This window comes from Crinia signifera, chromosome 5, assembly GCF_055691185.1.
Source record: "Crinia signifera chromosome 5, ASM5569118v1, whole genome shotgun sequence".
NCBI lineage: Eukaryota > Metazoa > Chordata > Amphibia > Anura > Myobatrachidae > Crinia > Crinia signifera.
The window spans coordinates 78974831-78990613 of NC_139221.1; the positions used below are offsets into that span (position 1 = coordinate 78974831).

Genomic DNA, 15783 nt, shown 5'->3' on the forward strand with positions numbered 1-15783 from the left:
CTGCCTGTATACAGAAATTTATCATTTTAGTAGTTCATCCCAGGTAATAGGGGCGTTGTCTAGCTATTGCATTAATCACAAAGCAATAATCTCCGGGAGAGCATATAGCTCTCTGAAAGAGGGGTCTTCCTTCTTTTGAGTGTAGGTACCCCAATTGTTCTAGGTACTGGAGTTATGGACATAGAAATATCTGTTCTTGTGATATGACAAGGCACAGATATTTTAAGCATAACTCTTACCAAAGAAGTCAGCCCGTTCACTTCACATTATTGTTCTGGAGCTCAGCAGGGTCCACAGAATAGAAAAAAGAGTTTTGCCAGTCGCACAGGAGGAGAATCATTTTTTATTATTAAACGTTATTGGGAGGACCCTCGTTATTATATTTGAAAGTTAATATGACATGGGACACTGAGGGTGTGCTACCTGGGACACTGAATTATACGGGTTTGGTAGGATAGGAAAGAGTGTCATTGGAGGTGCACCTGAAGAATTTGATAGTGGGGTGGCGTTAACAATGGTCATTACCCATAGTCATTACCCATTAGGGTGGGTGTACAATCAAAAATCGGGTCTGGGAGGGGGGCATTTAACATTAGAATAAGCCCAAATCGGGCATGATCGCATTGATTATAATGGCATGCGATGCGACGCGCTATAAAAATTGTACAGTCGAGTTTTAAAATCCCTGAAATCGGGTCCCATCGCATCGCATGCCTTAAGTAGTGGCTTGCGATGAAAAAAATCGGGCGCAGAGATAATACACAAGTACCTTTATTTCTAAGTTAATTTAAAAATAGCAAAATAAAACCAAACAAGACATACATGAATAAATATACTAAAAATGATCACTCCGTGGGACCACAATACCCAAATTCCCTTCTGTTTATTAGTGGCTGGTTGCGATTGCGTGATAAATCTCCTGCTGTGTATCCACAATGTTTATTACAGGGTGTATTAATTTCCAGCTATTAGGAGAGTGTCTTTGGTTCGGTTATGTGCCCAGGCCGTGAACTTTAGTGTTATTAGCACACGCGTCTATTAATTGCTGATGATCCAACAGAATCTATTTAATAATTAGTATGCAGCATAAATATACAAGGGCTGCTGTAACAGGTATGACCAATCAGGTATAAGCACGTGCTACTATAACAAATGTGCCCGGTCAGCTATATTATTAGGGGATACCTGTGCGAATTGCAGTGTGCAGCGGCTCACGCTGGATACGGGTATGATTCCCGTTCCAGCCTGGCAGTCACCTGTCTGATCTGTCACCGACCCCTATAGTAGTGAAGCCATGAGTACAAAGGTCTGCAGAACGATGCTCATGTGACTTGGTGGAACAACATGCTACACCACACATTTATTGGCAAGCTGCACAATCAGATTGTGATGGCACTCTGGTGCTAAAAGGGAGGGGTAATTCTGGTTAGGGAAAAAACATTTTATATCCCAATTGCACACTGAGTGAGAAATAACTACATAATAATTAGATAATATTGTTTATGGGATTGGTTTGGGGGTGTGGTGCTCCCTGTATTGGTATGGCTGGGCTGCTTCAGGTCAGCACACCCTAACACTTATGGTTCCCCTATCACATTGTATATATTTTGTATTTTAATCACACCTTTCACCTTACATAGCACTTATGTGCTTCTTATTAACCCCCACTAATTTTCATTTGTGTGCTGCCTTGGAGTGGTCGGCCTGTGCCGGCATGATGCAGCCCACACCCCCAGACCTATACCCATTATTAGGAACCCCCAGTGACACAGAGATGCCTTGACGTATGGCCTGGGGGCTTAGCTCTATATCTGCAGGTATATGCAACCAATATCTCTGTATTATCTGATTATGTAGTTATTTCTCACTCAGTGTGCAATTGGGATACAAAATGTTTTTTCCTAACCGGAACAACATGCTAGCCAGGTTTGACAGCAGTCACTGGGAGATCTTCAGTGACAATGAATCCTGGATCTACAGAGACCAAGCAATAGAGGTTTTTCTAAGCTGATCGCTCCCCCGCGTGATGATCATATGTTTTGCATCTGTGCAAATGATGGGTGCGAACGGGCACGGCGAACTGCAATCATTCGCACCCAACAGTGGGGGTGGCGGCGGCGGATACACGCACCCATGAAAACGCTGGGCGTTCCCAGGGAGATGTGGCAGTGACTTGTCCACTGCCTGCCCCCGGCAACCATCACCGGATGTCAGCTGCCCGCCATGTCCTCGCACAGGGCGCATGCATAGCTAAGGCACCCGATAATGTCTTAGTTTTGCGTGCATGTTCCACATCATTTGATGGTTGGCAACCATCGAATGATTTGGTCCTCGCCCCTAGGCTGCAAATGGATATTTATGCAAAACATCCATTTGCAGCCGTGGGGGCAAATTTACCGTGCGAACGGCAGCAGGCTTAAAGTCACACACAGTACTGTGAACTTTGCTGCATGTGAACCAGAATAAGGGCCAATATTCGGCCTGGTGCATGCCAGTTGGAAGTGAGCCGCTGCAAAAGTTTCAACATAAGCACAGGAGTAGCACACCAATGCCTGCCACCAGTGCGGGAAGCCATTTTCAGGTTCCATCCAAGAACTTGTGCTCGTGGTGCCCACTCAAGACAATGCATAGGCCAACAAATCCAGGAAAGTGGTGGATTTTCTGCCCCATGAACATCCAGGAGCTTTGTCACCCGTTGTAAAGTCCGGCCTTACTTGTGTTATGTAGATCTAGAGGAAGATGTATGGGATTTATTTTGAGCCACTGGAAGCTGCAGTGGAGACCTTCATTCAGCATGTAGAAGACATTCCTGTAGCTGCTGCTTCTGAATGGTCCAGCTGCTTTACCAAGTGATTTGAGTGCATGCAACTTTGCATAGATTCCTCAGATGTATACTTGTTTGTACATCTAAAACAGTGGTTCCCAGCCCTGGTCCTCAAGTACCCCTATGGGCTATTTCACACGCTCCGGCTCCTGCCGGGCGGCGAAAACCCGTACGGCCAGGAAGCCGTGCAGCACACAGTAGATTATCATGGAGGGGATGGCCACAGCCCGGCAGCCGTCCCTTGCGGTGCAACCGTGCGGCCGGGCCGTCACGTGTGAATGGACTCAATAGTGTCCATTCACAACTAATGTGTGCAGCACGGCTCCCTGGCCGTCCAGGATTTTGCCGTCCGGCAGGAGTGTGTGAAACCGGCCTAACAGTGCACATTTTCCAGGTCTCCACACAGCATCACAAGTGAAATAATTAGCTCTACCTGCAGATCTTTTAAAATGTGCCTGAATAATGAGTGCACCTGCTGGGTAACCTGGAAAACATGCACTGTTGGGGGTACTTGAGGACTAGGGTTGGGAACCACTGATCTAAAACATTTGTGCATATGGAAACTATTGCAGACCCCTTATATACATTATATGGAACTACCTGTGTCTGCAATTCTGATTTAGTATTTTTTAGGGACATGGACTATGAGGATAATATGAGGAATTTCTATGTTGGCATGTGGGTCACTGTTGTGGGCTGATATTTATTTGCACTACAGTATGGGGCCATATATATATATTTTTATTCTAATGGGGAAAATTGTGCACTATTCTGAGGATATATATGTGGGGGCACACAATAAGCAATGACCCAATCTCTCCAAATCCACCAAATTGGGATGCCCATAAGACGCTGGGTGTTCCCCTGCTCCAGCTCCATTTCCGCCCCCTCTGTAGCGAATGTGAAACTCCCCAAAACGGTTCATTCCCAGGGTTTGCGTATGCACATAAACTGTAAACCCCAAACTTTGGGGAAGGGGACGAATTTGGCCCACTACGAGCGTGTCTGAATGGACACCTTAATACAGTATTAGAAGGCAGGGTGAATATTAACAAGTAACAGCACTGTGGTTGGCGTCTGTCCCATAGCTGCAGAAATGATGATCTCAGTGTTTTACTATACATCTGCTGTACTGCAACGCCTGACAGAGCTGAGAATATAAGTGCATTTCATGTGCCGTTGTCCTGTATTGTTCTACTGTATATTAACCCCTTGAGTGGTGTTTTTTTCTGGGGCAGGACATACCAAGTTTTTCCTGCCCCAGAAATACCCACCACAAACAGAGCAGACCACTACCACCCCTCTGCTCCGCCGATCGTATGCCGGAGTTCCCCCGTCACCATTCACAGCAGTGACCAGGTGGCAGGCTCAGGGATGTTCGGGACTCAAAAGGTTAATATCCAAGTATTTGTAGAAGAGAATATAAGGCGATGCTGGAAGGAGGATTTCTGCATTTTTATACAAAAAGGCTGACAAAGTGATTTACAAATATCCATTATCCCAACATGCATTCCTTCAGTTGTATTGGTGTTACAGGATTTTACTTTTATTTAGGATTTTGTTAATTTGTCCAATTACATTTGAACTCATGTATTAAAATGGTTGGTTTTGAACACAGATAAGAATTGCACTGGTTAAACCCAAAAAACCCTTTTGTGATGAGGAATGGCCATCAAGATTCAATCAAATAGCAGTGGCTTATCTAAATGATCAAGACAGTGCCAAAAGTACCCAGACCTTGAGGAGAAGCACATCCAATGGAGCAGGTGGAAGCTCTGGAATGCAGTTTTTCCTCCATTACTTTTCTGATTGGCCAAAGGGGAGAGTGGGAAAGCACTCTCTCCTTTGCTCTGCCGAGGAGGAGCATATCCTGGAGCAAGGGGGAGAACTGGGAAACCTCATTGTAAATGGAGAGTATTACAAGTGTGGCAATAGGGGCAACGAGCTAAAAAGGAATAAGGGGTGTTTTACAGGTTAAGGCCAAAAATACATGAATTTGGAGGAAATGTCTTACCTACTTGATTAAATTTCAGTGCAGCTAAAACTATGTGATTAATCAACCAGAGCAACTGTGATACACACTTCACAATGTGTGTACTCAAGCAAGATAGTTGGCAATGTAACCTGACATTGTGCTGGAAGCGTCGCAGAGGAGGCCCTGTTGCATTCGGCAACATGGCCCTCACTAGCAATATAATCCGTTGACCCTGTGCAGGAGTGCGCATGGCCAGAAACACAGTGGGTACTGTATGCCCCAGCCTATGTGCTACATATGCCAGTCCAATGTAGGGATGGGCAATGACCATCGATGTTTAGAAAACATTGATGGTCTATGGCCGATGTTGAATAGTTTTGACATCAATGGGGGAGAACCAGATGGTTTCCTACCATCGATGTCAAGCTTGAATGAATTGTTTAATTTTGCTTTTTCCTAGGACACGGAGCATAGCTCCGCCCAGGACACCCATGAAGCCCTACCCCCGTATCCTGATTGATCCACAGGGCAATCAGTCAAAGACAATGGATGACCATCAATATGTACAAACATTGATGGTCATCCATTGCATAGTTATGCGCCATCGATGGCCAGTTGCACTTTTGCCATTGATGGCAAAGGCAATGATGGCCATCCCTAGTCCAGTAAGCTTAAAAGGCAAGGTGGGGGTGTAATTTTCCTGTTAGTCTGGGAAGTGGAAGAGTCGAAGGTCTAAAGCTGTGCACACACGGTGCGATTCTGGCTATATAGTCAAAATCAAATAGAAGTTAGTCTGAATCGCACACTGTTCAGCAAAAATGCGATGCCAACACAGGCCCCTTTTTAGTGAGTATCAAATAGAAAAATAGACTGTGCAGGCAAATCTACCTTGACTATCTCCCCTGTAGAATGTATCTGGCCTAGTGCTAAATTGCAAGATAGCCTAATAGGACAGTTTGATTTGGTTTATTTTTCTATTCAATTTTGCTTATATAAGCAAAATAGCATCAAAATCGAACACATTCGATTTCACACCTTTTTAATCTAAAGCACATCTAAAGCGCAGTTAGCCAAAATCAAATAGTCAAAAAGGAACCTAAATCACACTATGAGTGCACAGCTTTGGGCCCAAATTCATGCTGAAAATTTCACTAGGTGAAAAAAAACAGCAAAGATTCGCTTTTCAGTATTCAATCACGGGCATTTTCGCCAGTTTTTTTGTGAATTTTCACCCATGCCATTTCACTTTTTTGTTGGAGCGATTCGGCATGGGTGAAACCGACAATGAATTCGCCAAAACCATGTGAATTCACTGCAATTACGCCTATACACTGGGTTTTTATCAATGCTGGATTTTCCGCCCAGGCAAAAACTCAGCACTGTGATTGAATAGGCGAATCCAATTCACGCCAAAGATTGGGTGAAATGTCCGACTGTACTTTACCCATTTGTTCCAGTAAGCGGGCCTCACACTTATTTACAGCCTCCAACACTTGCTGCAAAGTAACATCCGTTGCTGGTTGGGGATTACCACCCTTTACTGGGGTAGTTGCGGGGGTAGTGGACTGGGAACTGCTCCCAAGCTGAGACTGTGTACGGGCATATTTTTCAAGTCTGGCTGCGGCCGTGTTCTGGCCTGTTTTACCCATAGTATTTATATGAGCAATAGAAGTAAACAGCTACAACCTTCTGAAGCAAACTGAAAAAAAGTCACAATGCCCGCAACTGGTATAATCCTGCCCTTATATGTAAAAATATGTAAAAACTTTGGCCTCATCTCTTTTGGTGTTGTTTCAGGAGATGGTGGAAGAAGGAAACTTTCCTCCGTCAATGTCAGCAGCCTCAATAGCAATGATCCCCAAAGCTGGAAAGGATCCTTCTCAGGTGGAGTCATACCGACCGATCTCAATAATGACAACTGATGCAAAAATTTTTGCTAAAGTATTAGCTAACCGTTTGGGGACTGTGCTTGATTATATCGTGCACCCTGATCAAACGGGTTTCAGGGCAGGTATGTCAACTGCAATCAACCTGAGGAGGGTCCTTTCTTATATCCAAAATGTTAATTATAGGGAAGGTAGGGCGGCGTTGGCATCTTTTGATGCCAACAAAGCCTTTGACTCAATAGAGTGGGAATATCTTTGGGGGGTTCTCAAGGCTTTTGGATTTGGGGAGAACTTTCTCAACTGGATAACACTAATGTATCAGAAACCAGTGGCCAGGATCTCAATCAATGGGTTTATATCAGCCTCTTTCCCGCTTGCAAGGGGTACTCGACAGGGGTGTCCATTGTCACCGCTACTGTTCGCGGTGGCAGTGGAGTCCCTTGAGTGTATATTGAGAGAAAAACTCAGGGATCGTATAGCCGACTCTGGATATGGAATAAATATGGTTTCTTTGTATGCAGATGATCTGCTAGTAGGGGTGGACAACCCCGAGATAGATCTGCCGGTTATTTTGACTCTGTTGAGTGAATTTGGGGAATACTCAGGGATAAAGATTAATTGGGCAAAGTCGAACTTGATGTATTTAGGGGATAGTTCACAGACGGTGCAGACTGGGTTACCAATATACCCGACCAATAAGTTCAGGTATTTAGGAATTTGTGTTTCGAAGGTCCCTCAGGAATATATCGGGGATAACCTTGTTCCACTTATTAAAGAAATCAAGGTTAAGTGTCGTAGGTGGGTTAAACTTCCTATTTCACAAACAGGAAGGGTTAACCTGATTAAGATGTCTGTCCTCCCTAGGCTCTTATATGTCTTCCAACATTCTCCAGTTTATATTAAAAATGATTATTTTAAGGAAATAGACAGTATTCTATCCTCCTTTATCTGGCGAAATAAACGTCCGAGGATTAAAATGGCCACATTGAGTAGAGATCGGGCCAGGGGAGGCCTGGCGTCTCCCAATATGAAGCTATATTATATGGCCGCTCAATTAGCACATGCCTGTACATGGGTTCGGGATAATGAAATCACAGCAGAGATGGGAAAATTGATAAACTGCTTGGACCCGGATTTAACTCTGCTTCAAAGATTGTTGTCTGGTGACGTACGAAGTGACTTGCCCCCCATTATTAAACAAACAGTTGAGATTTGGAAGTGGGTGCATAGAACTATACGGTTTGATGGTGTAGATCCAGACACGTCTATTTTTTCATTAGTAGCCCTGAAAGGAATCAAGGCACAACAGGGAGGTAGAGTATGGGGAAAATATGGTTTAACCTCTATCGGTCAATTTTACCAGGAAGGTAATCTTAGAACATTCAGTGAGCTACGAACGCAGTATAATCTTCCTAACCATATGTTTTATAGATATCTCCAGGTTAGGAGTGCGTTACAACAGTCTGAAGGATGTGGAAGGATAAATATTATTGACTCACCGTGTAAGAAATATATGAAGCAATTGTGTCCCCGTAAGAGGCTGTCCAAGATATATAGGTACTTACTCTCCCAGGTACAGTGCGATGAGTTGGAGCAACTAAAAAGATATTGGACGGAGGATGTACCCCAGGTGGCCCTAAGCTCCTGGAGTGAGGTATTGTCCTCTCCCAGCGGTGCCACTACCTCAATCCCTATTCAGCAGGTGCAGTTTAATATTCTGCACAGAAGCTATATAACCCCAGTGAGACTAAAGAAAGTAGAGAGCTCCTATTCTGAGATATGCCCTAAGTGCAAGGAAGGTGTGGGGACGTTCTGGCATATGCTATGGGAGTGTAGAGTTGTAAAATCCTTCTGGGATGAAATCGTTAATCGAATGGTGGATGTTGGAATCCCCCGGAATACTATCACCCCCACTAGTTTAATACTTGGGGTTTGGGAGCAAGGGGTCTACGGGGGAGAATGGGAAAAGTTAGCTTGGAACCTGTCAGCCATAGCGAAGGTTATTGTTGCCAGACGTTGGATGGCCCCCTTAGCCCCAACGGTTGGAGAATGGTTAAAACTAGTTAATAATACCTGTTCACACGAGAGATTTGTGTATGCTACAAGGGGAGTTAGCGGAAAATTTCACAAGATTTGGGGTTTATGGAAAGCCTCAAAGTATTACTCTGTACCACCAATGCATGTTTAAATACGTTTAACTTTGTTTTTCACTGTTTTTTTTTATTTTTTTTCCTTTTGTTGTTTGTTCCTTTTTTCTGTTGAGGAAACATAAAATACCTGTATAGTATAATAGAGACTGGACACTCGCACTGAACTACTACTGTATAGATTGAATAATTGGGCACCCTTTGGAATGCTAACTAAGTGCACTTAATTAGTTTACAAGATAGTTTGTAAGAACAGTTTTTGGATTTGCGCTGACACGATTGTTTTGGAAACACAGAATCCCAATTAGCTCTTTAGTCTAAGAGTGGGGTAGATAGCAGGAAATATCTGTATTTGGATAATATTAAGGGATATCTAGGGAGGTATTAGTAGAATGCATTTATTTAGAAAATTATTATATAATTAAGATTAGGACTTAAGATATTGGTACACTTGTTGGTTAGATATAGTTATTTATGTATCTTGCACTTAATCTCTCGGGTAGGACAGGATTATTATAGTCAGATTGAAGTATGCAGTTGGATATATCTGGGATTGTCCTTTCAGGGGCCCTATATGTTGACTTATACCCTATCGAGTAATAACAAGTATTTATGGTTATTCTTCTTTTTTTTTTTTTTTTTTTTTTACGAACTATGCAGCTTGATGTTATGATGACATTTGAATATGTTGTGGCTGACCTACTTTTTTTTTTTTAATTTTATCTTTTTCTATGTCTTTGTCTTTTGTCTCTTTTCGGGCAGGGGGAGGGTGGGGGTAACGGGCTTTATTTCTTATCTTGAATTCTATTATTGTGAAAATATAATAATGATGTAATGTATATTTTTTAACCATGGAATTTATGTGATTAAATAAAAACTTAATTAAAAAAAAAAAAGATTGGGTGAAAACTTTTTTTTCCACCTGGTGAAAACTTTGTCCGGGATTGAATATGGGCCTTTATCTCTAAATCTCAAGGGAGATTTATTATGATGACAGATGCTGGAAAAGCTGGCTGGTGACTAGGGAGTAGATCTCCGTTAATTACAGGGCCATGATCAATACTGTGTAATGGTTACTGGCCTGCGGTTATACTGCTTAAGTAAATCCACTGTCGGTGTGTGCTTCCACTACACAGCTTCTTTATCACATTTTTATATTCACTATCATTTGGAACTTCCATATCTGGTAAATATTTGGTCTGGATTTATTGCTTCTTTGTTAATTGTCATTGAATTTTTGTAATAAAGGAAGAGAGAAACAAAAGGCATACATTCCAAAGTTTATTTGAATACTTTTATTTAGCAGCAGTTTTTCAAAGTAGAGGTTACTTTTCTGTGATTCTTCATACAAACAATGGTTACAAATTGACGGATTGCTAATCTTACCAAGCTTTTTGCCAGTTACTATACAAATCTTTCTAGAAGAGGCACCTCACATAGTACAAGTAGATAAATGTGTGTTTATATAGAAGGTGGCACTCTCAGGCTTTCATTAAACGCAGACCTTCACAGGTGTTGGTGAATCAACGTTTCGGTTTACGGATAACCTTCACAAGATCGGATGAGTTCTATCCTGATGAAGGTTATCATTAAACCGAAACGTTGATTCACCTGATACCGGCGAAGGTCTGTTTTTAATGAAAGAGAGTGCTGCCTTCTACCTCTAATTTATACTATTGCCATGGGAAGGCACCCGGCAGAATTGTGAATTTACAAACGCTAGGAGTGCTGAGACCATCTCTATCTACATACATATATAATTATACACACACATGCCATGAATATGCAATACATTCTGTATGTGTATTGCCAAAGAGTCAAAGTATGTGGTATATTCGGCTGCAGTTCTTACATAAAGTATTCTAATTTGATACAGCAAGTTGGTAATACAAACATAGAGCAGGTATAATTAATCTGCTATTGCAAACCTTCTCTTTCTAGTCTTGTACAGCATTGCTTTGAAAGGCTGTATTGGATATAGATTCAATATCGTCTCCCATATGTACATCTACAACAATTCATAGCATGCACTTCTATTGCAGCAAGACCTCAGATAAACCTACGGATCACACATTCATTCTTAGAAGTTTTAATAAATGTACCCCTAACTAGTCATTGTAAATTTGAACCGCCCCCTTATATACTGTTATAACCTATGGGGCATGTTGAAGTTAAACTATTTAGAACGTGTAATCCATATAAGTGGGTCCACATCTACTTCTAAGGGTAGTATGCCATTTAGATGGTCTTTGCTTTATATGTGCATTGTTTGCTTGCACTTCAATGAGAGAAGATCCCTTGTTCTATAGACTGCTTCCCTGTTATTTCCAGGAGTTTTTTTATTGCTTGCATAAAACTAAGAACTAAGTGGCCTTTTGGAATGTTTCCCTGCATAACACTGAGTCTGACGGAATAGAATATAGATTACAGCAGGTTTCTCTTAATGCCATAGCTAAGTGCACTAAGAAAAGTGGCAGCGCACGTGGCTAGTTTTCGACAAGCTGTTATCAATCCGATCTAGTCTGTGTGTTTCTATAATGGAACAATGGAATGTGGGAAGTAAAAGGATATACTGTATCCTTGATATGTACACATTTCTGTTGCATCTGTTTCTTCTGTATATTTATACATATATACTACACAGATGGACATTCTCAAGACAGACATACATAAAAGAGGTGAATTTATATCTGACAATACTTTATTTTTGAGTATAACTCACAGTCAAAATACAAAAAGTACACAACTAGAAACACTGACATGGAAATAATGTCCTAAATATACAATAAAGTCCTCTATTAATAAATGTAACATTTGTAATATTGGTATTACATTATTTCCCTGGGCTGAGGAAATCCACAAATCCATAACAGTCTTTGTGGGGTAACAGAATGAATCATTTGTTCGGTATCGCGCCTATTAGTAAAATGCTATTTCCCATTGTGCTCATATGTTCCACGCTGCCCCAATACCCAAGGCCACCTGAATTGCATGGAAGGAACCCCACACATTTTATATGCAACAAACATATTTTCTAGTTTATGAAAATGCTATTTATTAGGAGAATCGTATTGGATTTACATAAGATGTCCTATGCCAGCCATGAAGGTATTTGCTCTCAGTGCCAGTCCAACGCTCATCTTCCTACTGGTGTTTATGGTAGTGTAGAAGATTGCACCAATGTATTGCTGTATTCTCTTTTACACAAAAGACAAGACTCCAGTAGGATCTCTTACATTAAGTGCTATGGGGCTGAAAAGGTGCAATACGCATGAGGAATCAGAACACACAAACCTACATTTATAATACAGCTGAAAAGACCTCTCGGCTGCCAGCCACGCTCAGTAGATGTCTGGTAAGCTTGCGTAGTTTCTGTCCCAGTAATTCCCAGTGTAAAGCCAGTCATTTGCATTGTTGTGTGGATTAGGGCCTTGGTGAAACCACCTGTGAAAAGAATGCCATGATTACTGGACACAAAAAACACAAGAGTTATCAAAAGTGAATATACTATAAAGGTACTTACAGGTTGCAAATGTACCCACTATGGCTGGATGAGTAACTGGGTGGCCACACGTAGCCTTTGTGCTTAATTTACTGTACATTTGGGCTTAATTCAATTAGCCATGAATAAGACTCCACTAGCCTCCAAACTTTCAAGCGTTCCCTGAAAACTCACCTCTTCAGGCAAGCCTATCATATTTAAGTTCTACACGCATAGCCCTCTGAGGCACTTATGTATTATCTAGCTTCCCTTCTGGACTTGTAACTTGGTGGGACTGTTATGCTATTACTGGTGCCTGTCCTTGTGTTTCCCCCCTATATCCCTATAGATTGTAAGCTTGCAGCAGGGCCCTCCTACCTCCAAGTCTGTCTGTTGTTACCCAGTTTGTTTTAATCACTGTCTACCATTGTAAAAGCGCAACGGAATCTGCTGCGCTATATAAAGAACCTGTTAATAAATAAGGGGGAGTAATTGTGGATAAAAGGGTGTGGAAACACCGGCAGCTGAACTCGCCCCTCTTGAAACCCTAATTTGGCCTTGAGTTGTTAATTTTCTACTCAGCCCCTCATAAAAGTCTGTGAGTCGAGTAGTCCTGGAAGTGCGGCATATAGCCAGTCGATGGGAATCAAAGCTAATGAATTGAGCCCAAATCTCGGCATGTAGATAGAATTGCAGATTATTCAGAGGTGAGTGTCGCTTAGATTTCAGATGCATCTCTTGCACAAGGGCTGGTGTGATTGTGTATGGATACTGATGATATCGCCTTATAAAAGGCAACGAATAAGGACAGTGTGGCTGCAAAGATGCATCCATCTACAAATATGGGCAGTGATCTCATTAGTTTTCACACATGTAATGTGACCCTTTGGTAAAAGGCATTTAGGGGGTCATTCTAGTTCCATTGGCCCCTTGCGTGTTCGCACGGGGGACCGATGGTAAGCCTCTGCGCATGTGCATATGCAGGGCTTCTGTGCGGGCACCCTTGCCGACCTGCACAGTTGGCATGGGGGGAGGGGGCGTGGCGATGGGGCATGGGCGTCCCCATGCAAATGCTGGGCGTTCCCATGTAAATGTGGGCAGGGCATGGTCGGCTGCCTTGTATTTGTCTCCACTGACTTATATTTGCAAGCCTAGGAGAAATGATTCAAATGCTAGCCCATCCAATGATTTCTCCTGCTGCGGGCACATGCAAGGTGATGTGTTTCCATAACACATAGAGGGGATAGGGGAGCGTGCATTCACCATGGCGGCCTCTCTGGGTCTCTCTAAGTTACGAGCTTCACAGCTTACAGAGTCAACTAGAATGAGAGCCTTCGTCACCAAGATGAGAATCCTGAGCTTCTTGGGAAAGCTTGAGTGGGAGTGATTGGGGTGGGAGTGATTGGGGTGGGAGTGATTGGGGTGGGGTGGGGTGGGGGGGGTGGTTTGGCGGGGGGGATACACAAGCTTCCTCTGTATAGGACAGATTTAACAATCTTTTCTCAGGAGTAACAGATTATGTGAAGCTGTTGAGCAATTGTAAAGTGGTATTCATAAGATTACTAAGCAGTTGGGCAACATGGTCTCTACTGTCTCCTTTTCTATCTTACAAAAAAACATACCGTATATACTCGAGTATAAGCCGAGTTTTTTAGCCCTGTTTTTTGGCTGAAAAAGCCCTACTCGGCTTATACTCGAGTGTGGGTCTGGGCAGGCATTTGCCTGGGGCATCTGGAATGCCTAAGGGCCGGCTGAGGGTCACAGACAGTGATGGGTTAAGGCAGAAAACAGGCTGTGGTATTGCGCGGTCAGCTCAGACATGTGAGCTCTGCCAGCGGTCGGCCGCATCGTCACTCCAGCGTATGTATTCTGCGCAGCGTCCAGCCGCCTGTCCCTCTGCATGTACCCGCTCCAGCGTTACACCAGCATATTTATTATGTGCAGCGTCCTGCCACCTGTCCCTCTGAAGGTACCCGCTCCAGCGTTCCCTCACGCTGCAGAGGCTCAGCATATGACTGAGCTGACCACGCAATACAGTAGGAGTACCACACTATCATATTTATTCTGTGCAGCGTCCAGCCTGTACTTACAGTGGATGCGAGGAGGCTGGCTGCCACTGTCAAAGATGGCTGCCGGTCCTTAAGGAGTGCTGCTGAGCATGCCCAGAGAGAGCATGGGCCTTTGCGGAGTCTGAGATTTGTTGCTCGTGACTCCGTGAAGTGTGCCAGTGCAGCCAGCCACCTTCCTTAACTGAAGTGCAGGGGTATATTTAAAAAAGTAAGTTTATTTTAAATAAAGATTTGTGTCCAAGAAAATAAAATATAGCAGACTGTCCACAGGGGCAGATTTATAAAGCCCAGTGAACTGAAAAGGTGGCTGGTAATTTTTCACCAGCCAATCAGCTACTAACTGCCAAGTTACAGGCTGGGTTTGAAATATGAGCTTTAGGAGCTGATTGGTCGGTGATAAAGTACCAGCCACATTATCACTACACCAAGCTTAATAAATCTCCAATTGTTTTGGTTGACCCTCTTTTCCACTGAAAGAGCTAGCTTGTTTACTGTGTTTCTGTGAAATAAATATTCAGAAACATTTAACCTACTGATGTGTCAAATAAATTTACCAGTAGCTGCGGCATTTCCCACCCTAGGCTTATACTCGAGTCAATAAGTTTTCCCAGTTTTTTGTGGTAAAATTAGGTGCCTCGGCTTATATTCAGGTCGACTTATACTCGAGTATATACGGTAGTTTACTTAAAAGCCCATACAGACTGGAGAAATCCTCAGCATTGTGTAACCAAAATAGAAGGCAGAAAAACAATTCAAATATTGTTGCAAAAGCACACAGGGTATGGCCTGAAGTAAAATGTGTGGGGATGTAGTCAATTACTATTTGTGTATTTTATGTTTTTGCAATTTTATGTTATTTGTGGAAATCAGATCTTGGTAAAGCCAACCATGGAGTGCCCACATGTCCAAAATGTGGTGAATGTACAGAATTGATGGGGAAAGTAGGGAGTGGAGTGTTGTCAGAAAGATTACACGAGTCAGTGGGTTCACTTCAGAGTCCACTTGCCCAACTGGAAGGGTTACATTTTACTCTGCATTTTGTATATATGAGACTGTTTTGAGCTTTGTGGGGAGAAGGGTGGCTACGGAAGTTACAGACTGCAGAATGAGTTTGGCCCAGTCCTGTAAGCCTGAAGGTGGGTTAGCATGCTGGGGTACTGGAAGAGACAGATGGCCCGAATCAGACTTGATCGCTGGTGTATGCTGCTCTGCCAGAGTGTTCCCCTGCCTCTGTGCATGGCTGCGAATGAGTTTGCATCTGTGCCATATGGTAACACTCACCATCAAATGGATTTTGGTGTGATGAAAGAGGAAGGTGTATAGGCCTGTTATGATGTAGGAGGAAGACATGCATGCAGGCCTGCTGTGATGGAGGAGGAAGATATGCATGCAGGCCTGCTG

At 42.9% G+C, this 15783-nt stretch overlaps 1 protein-coding gene across 4 annotated transcripts in view; it reads right to left on the reverse strand.

Annotated features, from left to right (window-relative positions):
• Nucleotides 1–10100: 10100 nt before the first annotated feature.
• The window catches only part of OSBPL1A (oxysterol binding protein like 1A), a 145159-nt gene continuing 139476 nt past the window's right edge, over nucleotides 10101–15783 (reverse strand). For all 4 annotated transcript variants that reach the window (XM_083187505.1, XM_083187506.1, XM_083187507.1 and 1 more), the window contains one exon: nucleotides 10101–12276. In XM_083187505.1, the coding sequence (XP_083043631.1) occupies nucleotides 12174–12276 (103 nt within the window). In that variant the 3' untranslated portion in view covers nucleotides 10101–12173. The remainder of the gene's footprint in view (nucleotides 12277–15783) is intronic.